This window comes from Oreochromis aureus, linkage group 2 (genome assembly GCF_013358895.1).
Source record: "Oreochromis aureus strain Israel breed Guangdong linkage group 2, ZZ_aureus, whole genome shotgun sequence".
Lineage (NCBI taxonomy): Eukaryota > Metazoa > Chordata > Actinopteri > Cichliformes > Cichlidae > Oreochromis > Oreochromis aureus.
This window is the reverse complement of record NC_052943.1, coordinates 9789134-9807537: the sequence shown is the minus strand read 5'-3', so window position 1 is coordinate 9807537 and position 18404 is coordinate 9789134. Positions and strand designations below refer to the sequence as shown.

The 18404-nt window shown below is 40.9% G+C and overlaps 1 protein-coding gene across 2 annotated transcripts; it reads right to left on the bottom strand.

Moving 5' to 3' along the window:
- Window positions 1-1018: 1018 nt before the first annotated feature.
- On the bottom strand, window positions 1019-17937 carry atp7a (ATPase copper transporting alpha). 2 transcript variants are annotated; one of them, XR_005614278.1, is made up of 24 exons: window positions 17659-17937; window positions 16236-16366; window positions 14575-15079; window positions 12332-13093; window positions 11991-12203; window positions 11704-11867; window positions 11362-11523; window positions 11175-11251; window positions 8945-9167; window positions 8556-8789; window positions 8352-8443; window positions 7903-8030; window positions 6898-7052; window positions 6673-6807; window positions 6399-6593; window positions 4973-5155; window positions 4663-4876; window positions 4439-4585; window positions 4204-4346; window positions 3811-4014; window positions 3314-3431; window positions 3105-3207; window positions 1446-2993; window positions 1019-1182 (listed from the first exon to the last, which is right to left on the bottom strand). XR_005614278.1 is itself a non-coding variant. In XM_031751162.2 (23 exons), the coding sequence occupies exons 2-23, from the start codon at window positions 16353-16355 to the stop codon at window positions 2717-2719; spliced, it is 4554 nt and encodes a 1517-aa protein (XP_031607022.1). In that variant the 5' UTR covers window positions 16356-16366; window positions 17659-17937; the 3' UTR covers window positions 1211-2716. The 2 variants fall into 2 exon arrangements, 1 of the variants encoding a protein (XP_031607022.1); XM_031751162.2 differs by lacking the exon at window positions 1019-1182 and having other exon boundaries at window positions 1211-2993.
- Window positions 17938-18404: the final 467 nt, after the last annotated feature.

Below are 18404 nucleotides of genomic sequence, written 5' to 3'. Positions count from 1 at the left end.
CACTTCCACCAAGCCCAATTCTAGTATGAGAGATCTGATTACAACAAGACAAAGTGGCAGATTTTAAACTGATGTGGAAGATTTTCAATGTTCTCGAGGTGTTTTTACATCGTTATATGCATTTAGAGTGTCAGATATAGATGTTAGTACTTCTGATGGATGCTATTTGTCAACGCCACACCTAAATGGTTCATCTCGCTAACATTCTGCCTGCTTTGAAGACTTCAAACAGTGACACATTTCAAGTCCGGTGAGTTTGAGGAATGCATAAACTCACCGCCAAAAAGATACCTGCAGCAAAGACCTCCAGCGCCCCCTTTTATTTTATCTTTTATCAGTCATATCAGCACATGCCATGACCAAGTTCAAGCCAAGCGAGCTGATAAGGCAGGTACATTTCACACTCTGTACTTTTGTTCTGCAGTCAGGATTCAGATAACACACATGTGTTTGGACACAGTTGGCTTAACCTGTTGTGTCATGAGTGGGGTAAAAAAACAAAAACAAAGATTAATTCAAAGCAACAAAACTCACACCTTTAACCCAACTCAAATGTGTTTTTAGAACCCAGTGTGCATTCAACAAAATTGAAATGCTTTTGAAAGTTTTACAGACTCCTTCCCATATGATGTGATTTTTTTCTGTGAGGTGTTTTTAATGTTTAACACTCTGTAATCTTTGAATTTATCGCTGTAAAAGTACAATTCTAGATTTTCAGTGTTTTCAGAGAGATGCCTCGGAGTTCTCTCCAGTTTATTTGAAGTGAAATTTGTTATTCTAGTGTTCATGGTGACTGAATGTAGCACTTTCCAAATCCAGCTGTTTGCGGTGTGTCTAGAAAAGCACAATGTTGTAGCAGATTTCCAAATGCTGCACATTTTTAGAACTTGTTAAACTGTTCAGTTCCCTGACCACACCGATTTCAGTCCGTGCTTGATCAGTTAACTCTAACAATTAAGAAAATTCAATTTACCAAATCAAATGAAATTTCAACACAGCCAAAGCGAGATGAATCAACTCGAGAGGAAGTCATTTATAGCTTGCATTAAAAAAATTTTAAAATACTGTGACAAAGAATGTTTTCTGATTGTTACACTGGGGTGATGTAACGTTTTGACTAACCAGATGAAATAAACTTGATAAAATCCCACAGCGAGGGTCTTTGTTGATCCACAGTGCCATCTAGTGGTGTAAAGCAAAAACAGCAACGTGATGTTACAAAAGCAATTTTATTCTAAAAAGGCACACAATGTTCAGAAGAACGCGCAAACATGGACACAGATATCTGAGGCCTTATGGACACTTGTAAAAGGCATTGCACAAAAACAGCATACTGGCAGAACTGACCAGACCAGAGTGCATCATGGGGAAGCGGCAGGATGTGCTGATGTTATCATCAGGAGGAAAAGCAAGAGAGATATAATTGGGAAGCCAAAATAGCTCACCTGTTTTCTAATGATTCACAACAGCAGTGGCTGCTCAGTATCCTCCTCAGATCTGGTGAGATCTAAATAGTACTGAACTATTACTATTATTCTTCAGCGTTTGCTTCTCGGTAACTTGTTTGGCAGACTGCTGGGACACAGCTGTGTTTACTCTGTTCGTGCTGAGTCTCTTTGTGCAACAACATCAATCCTATTAAAAAGGAAAGAAAAAAGCTGAGAAGGTGACAGCCTTGCAGTAACGACAGAAACGCACAAGAACAGTAACAAAACCTTGCTTATTGTAGACACAAGGAAGGACACGACGGCATTTAGAGTTCAGCCATTTCAAAACACAAGTCTAATTGCAACAACTCATAAAGACATCCAAGAACATCATAATCCATGTAACTTCTGCTTCACTGCAACAGCGAATAATCTTCACATACATTGACAGATGACTGACTACAGCTGGAGCGAGTTGACACATGCTGAAACTAGAGCTTAAATCGACCTTCAGCAGACCTCTGCTCACACTTTGTGAAGATCAAGTCCAAGATAACCTCTGAATGCTGCTATCTTTGGAATGTGTTGGACTTTGCCAGGTGGCACTTCAACTGGCACTTTAGGTAACACTGACATTCACATCTCACTCCTTAGTTTTGCTTAATCCCTTTTGCAGCTTGTTATAAAGTTTTTATGCATTACTTTCTGAGCAATCACACATTTTTTTGGGAACGTCAAAATCATAATTTACATTTGGATTCAAGAACTTCATGTTTTACATCGATGTAGTGAAAAAATAGATAAATAATAGTATAAATAGTTTGGAATATAATTATACAAACACTTTTCCATTTAAGGAAGATTAACTAAAATAAAACTCTACTGTGTCCACTCTTAGGAAGGGCACCACTGTTTAAATGTCTTTGGATAGATGTTCAAGATTGTAAAGTTGCAACAATGATCACAGCTCTGCTTCCTGGATGTGGCACCTGCTTCATGGCTCTGAAGAAGCTGACACGGGAGAGTTGTGGATCGTAGTGTCAATTGGTTTCTCTAAGAGTGTCTCCAAGGGCGGTAACCTCAACAAAACACATCTCATCATAGTCTGAAGAATGTGATCAGCTGGTTGAGCTAAAAGGAAACAAGGGACATGCAAGCTTTCTTCACGTAAACAGTGCTGCCCTGAGGGTACCTACAGCAGATGGAAGGGCCATTATTCAATGTAACCCTTTTGGCTTAGCATGGCCCAGCCTTGAATAAATGCACTTTCTATTGTAAGCTTCTCAGATTCAACACAAGTCATCCTCATGGCTCGCAGCCTCCCCGACCAGTAGTGAGTGTTTGTCGGGCTCGCTGAGCACGAAGCTGTTGAGCGAATGCTTGTCTGAGCGCAGCGAGTTGATCGACGCTCGGCTGTAGTTGACGATGCGGTCTAGCAGACTGAGTTTGGGGGACGGGCGACGCATCTCGCCCATGCCGATGTGGACGCTGACGTCAGACAGGCTGCCCTGCCGCCTGCTGGTACCCAGTCTGGCCTCCAGCTTCTCTGCAGTGGGTTTAGTGTAACTACATAAAGATGAAGTGGATAAAGTGGACAGAGATTTTTATGAATTAACACAAAAGGGAAGCACACAGGGGACACAAAATACTTCAACAAAACCCCAAATATTTCATTACCATTTGAGTAGAAGTGAGGACAAAACCACAGAGACGGATGACAGCGCCATGGCAGCCGAGCCCATCCATGGCTGTAACACCAGGCCGATGGGAAGGAACACCCCTGTAAATAGATGAGGTTCGTATTTCCACTGAGCTCAAAGTGATTTCATTATGATACTAAAAAAGTGGATGACCTCACTCTGCATTCAGCCCCCCAAAGAACCTACCAGCAGCAATAGGAATTCCAACCAGGTTGTAGATAAGAGCGAAGACAAAGTTGATCCTGATCCTCTTGACGGTCTTTTTCGAGAGGTCAATACTGCCGACCACATCCAGCAGGTCATTCTGCAGACAAGACAACAACACTGGGTGAATGAGGAGGGCGTTAATAGCAATTTGTGGCAAAAAGGTGAAAAAGTTTAAATGCTTTAAGGAAAATCCTATCAGCACAAAGGATTAAAAAACAAAACAAAATAAAATAAAATCACACCAAGTTAACAAAGCATCTAGTTTACTCAGGTTTTTACAGATCAACTGTTTTTATTTCAGGCTACAAGGTTTTTTTATGTTCGATTTTTGTTTCTGTAGTTGGAGAGTCACTGGTGACCTCTGTGTCTGCTGTGATGCAGTCGCCTACGTCTGCATGTGATTCACATCATGCTAAATATCATCTGTGCTGCTTTCATGTTACAAAACAGACACCTTTGTTGGATCAGATTCTCACCCTGATCAGCACAACATCTGCGGCCTCTATGGCCACATCTGTCCCGGTTCCTATGGCGATGCCCACGTCAGCCATGGCCAGAGCGGGCGAGTCGTTGACGCCGTCACCCACCATGGCGACCCTCTTTCCTGCCTGCTGCAGCTGTTCCACTTTGGCCACCTTGTGGGAGGGCAGCACCTCAGCGAACACTTTCCTGATGCCGACCTGGTGGACAAAAAGCAGAATGATGAGCTCAGAAATCAAACACGTGTTGGGTTTCCGGCTTAATATGACATTAAAGCAGAAAAGCAAAAAATCTAAGCCATCATCTCTGTTACAACTTCACCATCTAGTAACAAAAGTCTAACGATAGCATCAGTATTAATCAGCTCTTCATTCGTCAGCTTTGCTTACCTGAGCAGCAATAGCCCGAGCTGTCTTGCTGTTGTCTCCAGTCATCAGCACAACTTCCAGACCCATGTTGGTCAGCGTGTGGACCGCCAACTCAGCCTCTGGTTTCACTGTGTCTGCTATGGCTATCATTGCACACAGCAGGTCTATGCACAGGAAAAAAAAGGTTTTTATGTTTCAAGCAGTCAGAAAGTGAGAGAAAAGAGAAAAGGGAGTAAATTTTAACATTGCTACTCACCGTCTACGGCCACCAGAACAGCAGTGCGTCCTCTGCGCTCGTGCTCGATCATGGCTTCGTCGATTTCAGGTTTGACTTGCAGGCAGTTCCTCCTCATCCACTCCCTGTTCCCAATCAGGACTACATAGGTGGCTGTCTGAACCAGGCCTGCAAACAACAGCACAAGTGAAACACAACTTTACAGCAACTGTAATTGTGCAGTAGAAATGCACTTCCAAACATACTTTGCGGCTGTGGGTCCATGATGAGTGGATGGGAGCTGGTGCATGTCCGGCTGTCGCTGATCTGGACTAGGACACTGTTGCGCTGGTTGTTGTCCTCGCTGTCACTGTCCAACTGCTTCAGCAGATTCTCCGTGTTGCTCACCTGACATCGGATGCCACAGCCTGGCACTGCCTGAAAGTCCACGCACGTGCCAAGAGACTCTGTGCCAAGCTCCTGCACGCAAATAAAAATGGATCAAAATCTTCCACATATACATACTGTAGATTATCATTCATCTCACCGTGGGGTCAAATCTGATGAAAGGCAAACCTGTTTGCAGTATTTGGTAATAGCGGCTCCCAGCGGGTGTTCACTGTTGTTCTCAGCTGTGCCTACAATGGCCAGCAGGCGGGAGCGAGGCATCTTATTCCCCTCCACCGCGATCTTTACTTGAACAACCTTTGGGGCCCCGTATGTAATGGTGCCGGTCTTGTCAAACACCACAGACTGAACCTGCATATGAAAGATAATATTATAAGTTATTTACTTTGTGACCCCAGAAATTATATCTAAATATAAAAGAAGTTTATCACCTCCAGCATTGAGAATTTAATTATTTATTCATGAGTCTCATCTTTAACAGTCTTTAAGATTTTTGAAGTATTTTTTAACAATTGAAGTAGGAGATGGGATTTTTTTTTTGTGTGTGTGACAATAACAGACGTGGAAAAACAAATCATTCCAATTCATGAAACAAAACTACAAACTTAAAAATACTGGCGCCCCCAGTGCTACCCTTCAGGCTTCTAGTAGATATACCTATTGTATCAATTTCAAAATCCTACAGCACCTTGTTCTCAGAGAACTCTGACCTTGAGGTTGCGGTCACAGAGACTAAACTGAGATTTTTAGTAGATAAACCTATGGCATGAATTTAAAACTCCTCATTCGAGTTATCGCATTCACAGACATAACAGGGTGATGATAATACCCTGATAACCTCCTGAAAACTGAGGGAAAAAAAGGATCTTCCCATTGAACATTTTTGTGATTTCCTTCCTCTTTGGAGCTAAAAGAGGCCACCCAAACACATGAGACATCACTGGAAAACCCAGGATGTCCTTTATTTAGTACATCAGGACTTAGTAGGGTAGCTCAAATAAGTCAAAAGATATAGACCAAAAACAAATGTCCATTACAGAAGACATAAATGAATAGGCTGGTTCTCCGGAGGATCATACCTGAGAGGTGAAAATAACCCACTAAAACAAAAATACAGCAAATGCATTTGTGAGGTCTAAAAAGCTCATTTTAGATGATGGCAATAAATAAATAAATCACTAAATAGCTGCTTTATGCATGTCACGTAATCGAAAAAGTGCATACATGTGGCTGTACGGATAAATCAAATTTAATGCATTCAGTCTCACCGATCTGATATCTGCCTGCATTTATAGAAATATAATTTTATTTCTTTGTGCGTTTCCCTTTCTATTAGTTTTGGTTCAGACATAATTTAAACGTATGATTTTTTTCTTTCCAAATAGTTAAAGTTGTGGAGTTACTTAAACAGTGCAGGATAATAAAAAGAGATTTTAATGTCTTATGGTATTTAATTATCTATTCTATTATCTGCATGAATGTGATTTAGAAGCAAGGACACCAGAGCTATTCAACGTGTTAAAACTGACAGATGCTCTCTCATATATAACCACCTGGCTAACACAGAGGTGTCAGAAAATCATCATTAACACACCTTATGCGCCATCTCAAGTGGCTCTCCCCCCTTTATCAGGATGCCATTTTGGGCTCCGACCCCTGTGCCCACCATGACAGCTGTCGGGGTTGCCAAGCCAAGGGAACAGGGACAGGCGATGCATAACACGGTTATGGAGGCCTGGAAGGCGAAGCGAACCACTGCCTCAGTTCTGGAAATGGATTTGTCGTAACCCTGTGTGAAGGAAATGTTAGTTTTTCTTTCCAATTCATAAAAACGACATAAAACTGAAGTAAAAAGGAAAAGAACTCACAGGAAAGTACATCTCCACTAGAGAGAAGTTCAAAAAGCCAATGATGATCCAGGCGATCAGGGTAAGCACAGATATGCCAACAATGAAGGGTACAAAGTAGCCACTAATTTTATCTGCATACTGCTGGATGGGAGCCTAAAAATACAAAGTAAAGACGTAAACACTTGTACAGCATTACTTTCAAAGCTGGTATATACAGTGCACAGGCCAAACCATGTAATTCACCTTTGAAGTCTGAGCCTCCTCCACTAGTTTGACAATCTGAGACAGCGTGGTGTCCATGCCAACATGTGTAGCACTGACGAGCAGAGAGCCGTTCTGGTTAATGGAGCCTGCAATCACCGAGCTCCCGGGCTTCTTTGTCACTGGCATGGCCTCACCTGAAGTCATAAAGCAACAGCTGGTCAACAAACTGCAGTACAGATAAGAAAAAAATAAACAAAACACCCCTACTAATATTTGGTTTGGTTCCCATAGCAAGTTGCACTCCAACCAGATGCTTTTGGCCTTCTGGAGAAAGGTTTTAAGGTCAGACAAGACAAAGACTGAGCTATTTGACCACCCTGACAACAGGCTTTCAAATCTAAGAACACTGTCAAGCATGGTGATGGTAGCATCATGCTCTGGGCTGTTTTGTTGTCAGTGGATGTCACGTAATAATAATAAAATAACAATAAAGGAGGACTACCTCTGAATTCTTCACCTTCCCCTGAGAGCAACAGCCAGAAACACACAACAAAACTGCTTCTGGAATGAATGAAGCAGGCTAACATTAAGCTTCTGAAATTGTTTTTCTCAAAGTCTCAACTTCAACCCTATTAAAAATTTGGGGATTATGTTTAAAAGTCAGGTCTATGCCAAGAAACAAACTAATTTAAATTAACTCTACCAATTCTGCCAAGAGTGTCCAGGAAGGTTGTTGATGGCTACCAAAAGCATCTGGTGAGGTGCAACTGGCTGAAAGAACTAAATATTAATTATAGATGAGAGAAAATCTAAAATAAATATAAACTTATGAACCAAATTCTTGTCTTTTTAAAGTAATGAAAGATGTATCCTGTACAATCATTCCACCCTAGAAAAATAACATTTCAAAGAAATGATTAAAAGCCCCAAATGACCATGAGATTCATGCCCACGATGAGTGTAAGCAACCTTCTAACAACTGTTTATAGACATCCAGCACCAGTCCATGTATAGATACAGGTCCTACAATTAATTACGACCAACCTGTGATGAGGGACTCATCAGCCATGGAATGTCCTTCAATGACCCTCCCATCAACTGGAAACTTTCCCCCAGGAACGACTTTGACTATATCACCCCTCTGAACCAGCTCCACATCCACCTGCTCCTCACTGCAACACACAAACATAAAATAATGTCAAACACTATTACTACAATATAAAAATAAATTCATTTTTGACACTGAAAAAAATAGTAAGATTATTAATAATAATGATACTAGACTGTTTAGGGAAGGCAGTTAGAAGACACACAAGATCAAAATTGTCAATTAAATCTGACACTAACTCTGGAAATTCCCCTGCTGTTTTTTTATACACCTTTTGTTATGCTGTTGTCTATTTCAACAGGTACTCTAACCGCAAACATTTCATTATGTTGTCATTTAAAACCAAGTCAACATGTGAAAGGTGAGGGTAGAGAACCAGGAGTACCTGAGAACTGAATTATCACTGCCGAGAGTGACAACTGTGGCCTCAGTGGCTTGTAAAGACATCAGTTTGGACAAAGCCTCAGAAGTCTTGCTCTGGAAGACGGCACATAAAACAATTTGACTTTATACACGTGTATCGATTTGCAGACTTTTCAAAAAAGTAAAGTTACTTGAAATGTCACAGATATTATATAATGAGCTAAACCTTGGCTATCTGTTCCAGCCAGCGTCCCAGAGAGATGAAGACAAAGAGCATAGGCGGTGTGTCGAAGAACGTGATGGGATTGACTTTTGCCTTCTCCGCCATGGCCACAATTAGGACGACGCATGAGTAGGTGAAGGCTATGGAAGTGGCCAGAACAATTAGCACATCCATGTTAGCAGACTTGTGTTTCAAGGCTTTCCAGGCTTGAATGTAGAAGTAGCGACCTCCAATGAACTAAGGAGAGACAAAAAACAAAACAGAAACCATTAATATGACTCCACAACTTTTCTCTCCTGAGGGCAAAAATTAATACTACTATTACTACGACTACTACTACTAAAAGTTCCCTATCATGTTTCCTGTGAGTGAAGTTTATCCCTGTGATTTACCTGTACTGGCACACAAAACAGGAAGGAGAGGAGGTTCATGATGGAGAGGCCTGGGAGCAGCTGTCTCTCCAGAAACATGGTGGAGTGGTAGTGGTTGCGGTCCTCTGCCGTATTGTTGTGATGATGTGAAACTGTCATCTGGTGGTCCATAATAATCATGTAGGTCATCATGCCCATCACAGGCACACAGAAAACCAAGCTCACAAGGAAAGACTTCCTCCACCTTAGCAAGGAAAGATAAAATTCACTTAGTAACAGAATTTTTTAAAATGAGAAAGCAAACCTATGCAGACTTTAATATTCATAACAAAAAGAACAAAGACACAACTCTCTCACAGCCAGGATGACTAAACAAAACTACATTCATACACATTTGGAGCGATAATTTGTGGGGCGACATTAAAATGATATTTATTAAATAAATATAAATGCTCTGGGAATACTACAAACAATCTCATGCACCAAAACCCTGAGATAATGTTAGTCGAGCCAACTTACATTAAATCAGCTCAACTCAAAAAGCTACGTCCTAATTCACAGCAAGCTAATGGCTCAGTCACACAAGTAAAAAAATAAAATACGGGTTGCCCAGAGCGTGAGAGTCTTACACACTCACAATGACTTTAGATCGAAAAGTGAGTGAACAGGTTGCCTGGTCAGTCTGACTTGACCTGACTGGAATCACTCAGAGAGATTGTTGAAGGTTTGACAATAACTGCAGTCTAATTTATAAATGCAGACAGATGCCAACATGCTGCCATCAGTCTGAATGAGTCAACGAGCAAAACTTGACTGCCAGCTGATTATGTTCCTATAGTACAGGAAGGCCACTGAGTATCAATGTCAGTTAAATTTCTGCTGAATGTGTAAATATTTCTATCTTTAGTGCAACACGTGTGTGATTTTCAACCACTTATCACACTTTACTGTTGTATTATCAGGAACAGATTCCATGTTATTGCCAACTTGACCCCATTCAATTGCAGAATGATATCTGCCTGCAGTTGAATGGGGTCTGATATAAGACTGATACCAGACTGACCGCGACTTACGACGCCACTTACGCCTGACTTTCAAGCCAGTGTTGTACAGGTGACAGTCTATTGGGAGGAAAAACTAAATAAATAAATGAAGGGAGATAACGTTATCTTAGATAAAACAGACACTGAAGTTTAACTGCGAGGATGAAATCTGCTGTTGAAAGAACAGGTGATAAACCATAATAAATGTTACAGCAATACTCAGCATATTTCAAAATGTTAAAAAGTGCAATAATATGAAATAGTAAGTGAAGCAGTGTGATAACATCGTATCATGAGGTGTCTGGTGATTCCCACCTCTATTCAGTTCCTAAAATATTTGATCTCTGACAGCATTTTTGGATGCTTGTAGAAACCACAGGTTTGCAGGTGCTATTAGTATTATTTTTTAAACAGCTTTTTATAAAATGGCACATGATATTATTTAAAACAGTGCAAATCAAGTAAATGGCTTCAAAGATATAAAAAATTTGAATAAAGAAAAATGACAGTTATATGCTCCAGGTAAGAGACATTGTACCATATCCTCAATTTTGCCCCCCAATTTTCAAATGAATGCATGCGCAGCTGAGTGTAAGGTCAGTGTTACAACTTCTGCTCCCATGGGCATGTGAGAGGTCGCTTGGATCTGAAGGACGTAAATAAGAGAGGGACAAAATAACAGGGCTCTGTCCCATGACCTGCAGCAAGACACGACACTACAATGCTTAATTACACATGCAGCCTCCAAGTGGACTTGGCCTTCGTGGCCTTGCATATGAAATGTTTTCCCTCAGCTGAGAGTGCTTTTTAGAGCTGAATATGAAAATAACCTCCTCTGAAGCATATTACATGTGCAGTTTAACTTAGCTCGATTACCTTATTGGGTACAAAGAGAGCTACCTTTGTGACACTGAAAACTAGCTTCAAGCTCAACATGCCTCACTAACTGATTAGTTTCAGTCCCTAGTATCACTCTCTGATAAGCCTCAGTTAACATTTTACTGCCTATAATGGCCTAAGCACTTCACTCTACAAAAAGGTTTTTCTTAGGAAAGTCAGATAAACGATCAAGCCAACATTCAGATGAACAAAAAGGAAAAAGAAAAAGAGTACCTGGTGTTCAAACTCATGTCCCAACACAGTATGGTAACATACATAACCACACAAACAGCAGGTTTTTAAATGTACAGACACCAAATGCTGCTTACTGTCGTATCTCTTTGCTGTGGTCCAGGTGGCTGGCAGTGCGGTCCCTCTTTACCAAAGATGCTTCAAATCCTAGATTCTACAAAAAACAAACTCCTGATGAGACCTTTAAAGGCTTTTACTAATTCATCAGTCTGGATAAAAGTATAACTGAACACATGCATAAATAAACAGAGGAAGGCATAATACCTCAATCAGCTTGATGATGTCTCGTGGTCCAATAACTTCAGAGTCAAATTTAATGTGTGCTTTGTTGGTTGCCAAGGCAACAGAGGCATAGATAATCCCCTTTTCTTTCATGAGGTTGGATTCAATTTTGTGAACACAAGAAGCACACGTCATTCCTCTGACCTGAAAGAAGGTGAAGAGGAGCAGACAAGCAGACGAAGAGGTGGAAAATAATGAGAATATGAAGGGAGGAATGCACCTCATCTAGTGAATGAAATATATTCTTATTGAGAAATGTTTATGATTTTGAATGCATGCATGCATTAATGAACATAAAGTCAATGCAGCCTCACAGTGACTCACCACTAATTCAACAGTTCCATCTGAACCTTCATAGTTCTCCATAACAGAGGCGGTAAAGCCCAGCTCCTTCACGCACTCGGCTATCTTCATAGGATCGGTGACTTCAGGGTTATAACGGACCTCTGCTTTACTCGCCATTAGCGCCACCAGAACAGAGTAGATACCTGCACGACATTACAAATTTTCTCTTTAGTTCCTAATGAAAGCAAAAAAATTTAAAATATTTTATCAAAAAAAAAACAAACAAACAAAAAAAACAAAAACAAACAAAAAAAAAAAAAACACACCAGGTTCATTCTTGAGATTTCGCTCGATGTTTGACACACAGGAAGCACAGGTCATCCCGCCGATCTGGATGTAGCATTTAGAGTTTGTGTCTCCACTCTGTCCCTGGGGGGTTTCTTTATGGTGGTCACTGTCCACCTCCTTACCTTTGACAGGTGCTATACCTGAAGACTTTGATGAAAGAGGATGTGGTGAAGGCAGCAGAGAGTTGGTCTCTGTTTACAAGAAGATTTATTAATTAATGATGCTAATTTTGCTCACCAGTCTCTAAAAATAAAAGTGGTCTAGGGGTGAAACTATCTGCGTAATTAAATGACTCTGCCAATATAATGAGCCCTCTTACCAGGCAGAAAGGCATCGAAGCCCATGTCCTCTATGGCCTCCCTCAACTCCTCTGGTGTGGTCAGCAGAGAGTCGTACTCAAAGATCCCCTGGTGATCAGTCAGAGACACCTGGGCTGACACGACTCCTTTCTTTTGGGAGATCATGCCTTCAATGGACTGAACACAGGAGTTGCATGTCATTCCCTCAATGTGGATATTCACTACAGATCCCAGTGGCTGATTAAAACAAGGCTGCAAGACAGCAGGTTTGGCCTGGTTTGCTCCTCTAGACCATGATGATGATGATGTGGACACAGGACTGAGGGGACCCGAGTCGTCCCACGGTTGAGTCTTAAAGTTTCCTGGAGGCAGTGCTTCAATTGCCTGCTGCAGCTGAGTCACTGTGACCTTTTGGGGGTCATAACAGATGGAGGCCTTCTCGTTCTCCAAAGACACCTCCACAGAAGACACACCAGGCAGCACTGAGATATTGTCCTGAATGTTGACCACACAGGAACGGCAGTGCATGCCTTTGACCCTAAGCGCGACGAGTGTGGTGTCTATGAAGATTTCAGTCTCCTCTGAAGTCTCAGATGGCGACGAAACTGTTTGTTTTTGAGAATCAACAAAGCGCTCTATTTCACTGGGGGACAGCTGCAGGGGGCGGGGCTTAGACTTCACAAAGGCCTTGAATCCAACCACAGCAATTTGATCAATGATGGTTTGGACAGTGAGGAGGTAAGGCAGGTAGACGAGTGTAGCTTCCTGAGACTCTAAAACAACTGTGGAAGAGATGGAAACAGGAAAGTTAAAACAGAAGCACAAAGCAAACAAAAACAAATGAAATTCTTGGACAAGAAGCGGAAGTCACCGTGTGTGAAACAAGGACAAAGATGTTGGCAGAGAATTAGACACACAAAATACAATTGATGTGACATCATTTTGACGGTCCAGCTTAAAGCTTCAGGAGGCAAAGCCTTTACTTCACTCTGAAGGTTGTTACACACTGAACATGTTGCATAAAAACGACACGAAATTCCAAAATTCCGGATCTAAACTTGGCCTACATACAAACCAAACATGTTACATTTTTGTGGAACATTCGTCCTCAGAAAAACACGGACTGTGACAAAAAAAAAAAAAAAAAGTTCATGCTGATGTTTCCAAAACAAGAAAAGGAGGAAACAGAGATTCTGGGTTCATCGAATTCTCACGAGAAAGCAGCAGCAGGGACAATTTTATGCTTTGATCTAGAAGTTAAAATTGTATCACGCTCGCTTTGGTACATATTTCAGGATGTCAGTGAGGCAGTTTGAGCTCTTGTTAGCAAAGATGGGACCACACTTGAGGAGGCAGAGATAATTTCATTTCAGAGAGACGATTATGAGCCAGAGCAGTGTTTAGCTGCGTGTCTGAGGTAAAATAGTATCAATGTATATATTCAGTACAGGTGCACGATTTGAGCTATGAGGGCACTTGTTGCCAAATGCACTGATCTGATTGGTCAGAGCTGTTTATTTGGATCCAAAACATCAGAAAGTGAAACTACATGTCCTGTATGAACAACTGCAAAAAGAATAGGTGAGCCCAAAAGATATTTTTAGCTCACAAAATATTTGGATGGATTTTACACATCCCAGAAAAAGCCAAATTGTGCCATTCAGTAAAATGTTTACTCTATGGGCCGATTTCCATTAGGTTAAAAAATAGTCTTCAATAGATGATCAAACGAAGAAATAAGAATTGTCTTATGCCAAAAACCCATGGTTAATAAGTATGAATACCATGCAAAAAAACAAAAAAAATCATATCTAATACTGAGCTTCAGGGCAACAAACCACAAAAATTAAAAACTGACTTATTTCAAATACGTGTAATTTTTTCTTTTTTATAAAGGAAAATAAATGCCATCATTACTATAAAACTGCCCTTTTTGCATCAATTTGAAACAAAGTTTAAAGAGCAAACAGTACACTGACAGAATGTGCATACAACCACATTGAACGCAGGGATCATTCTGCACTCAACCACCATAATCCCGTCTACAAGTCATTCTTTCCAACCAACTGGGATTTCATGAGTCATAATCATATCGCACTAAACAATCTCTACGTGCTGAACCTACAGAGAGCCTCGCTGATCCACAATGACATGACACCTGAGATGTAGGACGTGCAATTCAGCAGTCGTGTTACAACATCTCTTCCAGCTCAGACTGTAAAGTTATATATGACTAAGTTTGCAAATAGGTCGAGTACATCACCTTTGATCTTTTCAATCCCTTTCAGTTTACCAATCTTTCCTTCAATAGTGGTAGTACAGGAGTGACAGGTCATTCCTTCAATGCGCAGCTTAAGGATGGCCGCTCCGCCTCGCGTGGTCTGAGATGGAGAGGAGGTGGGGTCTTTTTGCAAAGGGCTGCTCGGTGTGGGGATCTCCGGCGGCGTTACGCTGGCCACTGCCTCACTAAGCTGCTGCGTGGACGTTAGGGAGGGAACAAAGGTGACGGTGAGGCCTGTCTGTGGCAGGTTCTCTCTGACATCCAGCACTCCCTGAATTTGTGATAGTTTCTTCAATGCTTCCTGTTGGGCTGTGGGTGTCATGCCTGAGGTGGAGACCACCTGGGTATCAGTAGGGACTGGTGTGGCTTTGCTGGAAGCTGGCAGACTTGATTCAAAGCCCATGTCCTCAATGGCCTCTGACAGAGACTCTGGGCTCTGATGGCTGGGGTCAAATAGGACAGTTGCATTCTTGCCCTCTAAAGACACCTGCAAAAGTGGAGTTGAAAGAGAAAATGTAAAATGGACTAAACACAAAATTAGAATAAATGCTAAGCTTAACCTTAATATACAATATGGCTACATTTAAGATGTGGCTTCTATTTTATTCAAGCAACAATCAGATTTACCTCCAGTAATACTCTTAAGCACTTAATGCCGATTCAGAGTTAATTCCGATACTATGAAAGGGCTATTTTTGGTCTTGTGTAGCCATATAGATTCCTTAGATTTTATTATCACCTAATGCTTTTACTGTCTTGTCTCAGAACTAAACCTTTATTAAAACAAAAAACCAAAAAAAAAAGAAGAAAAATGCATGACTTTGGCAAGCTCACAGCATGTGCTGTCAGCATGATCCCCCTCAGCTCTCACTTTAGCAAGAAAGAAACATGTGACACATTGAAGGCATCACCTGACTTGGCCGTAAGTTAACCAGCAAGTGAGTAAGTGTGACTGCCTCCAGGGTTAACCTTTATTCTCAGAATAAAGGGGAAAAACTAATCAGACAATGACCGTTCTACTAAGAACATAAAATAAATCTATTTACTCTTTGCAGATCATGTCTGTATAGATTAATGTAAAATAATCCAGGACCTAAACTGTCTTAAGAAACAAATGACATTTTCTGTGGATACACACAGAGAATATATTGACCTGATGTCAGAGTCCCACAAAGGGCAGAGCACTATCTGGAACACACTATTACATTATATTCTCATTTACCCTCAGCCTCAGGGGTAAACACACAATAAACAAAACAGCAGGCCGCAACTATTGCAATTAAGCCCTCTCTCATGGCTACATTGATGCTACTTGGTTCTTAATCAGACGAGCGAGTCCCGAGGGGGTAGGAGTAGGGTATCAATCAGGCCGTAATATGGGTGGAAGGAACCTTTACTTAATATACTTTTTTCTTTATAAGATCTAATACACGGTTTTAAAATACTTGACCACTGTTACAACATCTAGTTATTTCAGATCCTGTAGTTAAACAGTAAGTATCACGAGGGAAGTACTGAGTAAGCAAAATTTTATTATCAGTTCCTCAACAAAGACTGCTGAATGATATTTAAACTAAAAATTAATTAAAACTAAATTCAAACCCACCAACCACCACAAACAGCTCTAAAGAGCCCACGTTTACCTTTATATACATCACTCCAGGAAGAGACCCAATGCGCTGCTCTATGGACTGGACACAAGAGCCGCAGGTCATACCCTCCACTCCAAGAGAAACTGAACACAGGCTGCGTTTCTGTGTCATGACTGCGTTTCCTAAAAGGACACAAGAAAGACAATGGTTTGCCTGGCAAGTCTTTGCTTTGAGGAAAAAGATCACAAGAGCTGAGTAGAGAGAGACAGGGTAGTTCTTCTCAAAATGACAGTTACGTTAATGTATAGGGCAAACACAAACACACACACAACACTAAACGTACACAATCCCTTATATTACCAATAAAATCTTCAAATCGAGACAGGTGTGGGAGAGTTAGTCACAGTTAGTTTTGCTTTACTAAAATAAAACAGGCTGAACATCAGTTATGAAAACTGCTAATTTTAAAGGAAACAGACATGCCACATGTTTTTAAAAATGTGTCATCAAGGTGAATCTCCATTTTCATTTCTATAGCAAGGTTTGAAACTGTCAGAAAAAGACAGTAGGGTGATGTTATTCGATGTGCACAGCTGGTCTGCAGCTGTACAAAAACTAAACAAATTTTGTGACATGCAACTGCTGCTTCCACTTCTGGTACATTTATTAGACAAAACGTGGAAACAAAACAAAGCTTTGTTTGTACAAGACGGTTAGTGTTCCTGTACTTCCTTGCTGGCATGGACTAATCAGGTTGTCCAAACATTGCCGTCGAAGTTAACGCTTGAAACATGATCCCAGTTTCATTTGGCTTACAATAACGTTCGTTTCGTTGATGGGCTGGAAACAAATCTAAAGTTCAAGTTTCGACGGATAAACAATGTTTAACTTAAGTATGATCTCTGTTATCCCCTCCTGGGCTTTGAGTGAATACTGTCACGCCAACAGACGATCACTTACGGATCTGGCGCACAAACAGCACTCTTGGCTGTATGTATAGCCGTTTAAAATCCCATGAAACTGATGAGGCTCATAGTTAAACCCTCCTCAGATCGGATCCGTTGAATGACATAAAGGGACTCGTACGACACTAGAGAGAAAGACCCGGGTCACGTTTAGAAAAAGCGAGAGAGGCACCGATGAACTAATCTAGATAAACGTTAGGTTAACACGAAAGATGTAACTTAATAAATGTTTCAAATACTTTTTAGATTAGGTTACACAAAAACCGCATCAGCTACAATGGAATGGAAACTATTTGTAAAGCTAGTTTGTCGACTTTGTCAGCCGTGCGAAAAAGCTGCTAATCCCTATTATGAGCAGTATTTGCAACTCTAAGTATCACCTCCACGTAGCTAAAAATACCAAAAATATTACTTAATGTCTTTTTAGGTTTCTATAGGAAATAATTCCGTCTCTTATTAGTTACAATGCGGACAACGTGACAGCACCGAAATATCTGAGAAAAACTTACCGTCTCAGTTCACAGCGTGAAGCAAACTGTTAGCCACAGGCTAGTACCCCGACTGTCAGACTTGGCTAAGTTTAGCTAGCAAGCTAACTAGCAGGTATCTACTCTTCATCCTACGTTACAGTCAACAAAGCGGACACGTCGCTGCATCGCAAGGACTGCTAGAAATAATCGCCAGTGCTGGATTGAGGGTTTTCTTCCTCTGTTATCACAGAACTCTGCTATGTGGACCTAATTTTGTTGTGTCCCCTCATGCTGACGTGACGGGCGGCTGCACTCCTGTACGTCCACGGATAGGGGCGGAGCTACGAGAGTTACCACTACGTAAAAGGGGGGAGCTTTGCCCTGTACTATGCCTACAAGGCCGTGGCGTTCTCCAAAGGGAACCATCTTTTATATGAATCGTGGTTAGATGTTGTTCGATTAGATGTTATGCAAAGTTATTAGTAGGTTAACGAGTTCGCGTTAGTGGACTGGAATTATCAGTCGAAAGTTTAGTTTACGAGCCTTGCAGACGATACTCAGGGTAAAACTAGTGACCAATAACAAATGAGAATGAGAATTTAAGATAAGATAACATTACCTTAATTATTATTAACATTATTATTATTTCTCCCTTGTTATTTATCCCTTTTTACTGCAGTCGAGTAATAATGATAATGATAATAATAATAATAATAATTTTTAAGATGCCTTTTTTATGCTATGTTTTGCTTCTCATTTACCTACAGAAATTAAGGTTGTTATAG

What these genes read in the sequence shown, in the direction of transcription:
- atp7a (XM_031751162.2), bottom strand. Translation starts at nt 16,355, where the DNA reads ATGACACAGAAACGCAGCCTGTGTTCAGTTTCTCTTGGAGTGGAGGGT. An exon ending in CTTCGATGCCTTTCTGCCTG is followed by an intron (nt 12,204 to 12,331) that starts GTAAGAGGGCTC and finishes TCTTGTAAACAG; the next exon opens with AGACCAACTCTCTGCTGCCT. An exon ending in AGTGATAATTCAGTTCTCAG is followed by an intron (nt 8,031 to 8,351) that starts GTACTCCTGGTT and finishes TGTGTGTTGCAG; the next exon opens with TGAGGAGCAGGTGGATGTGG.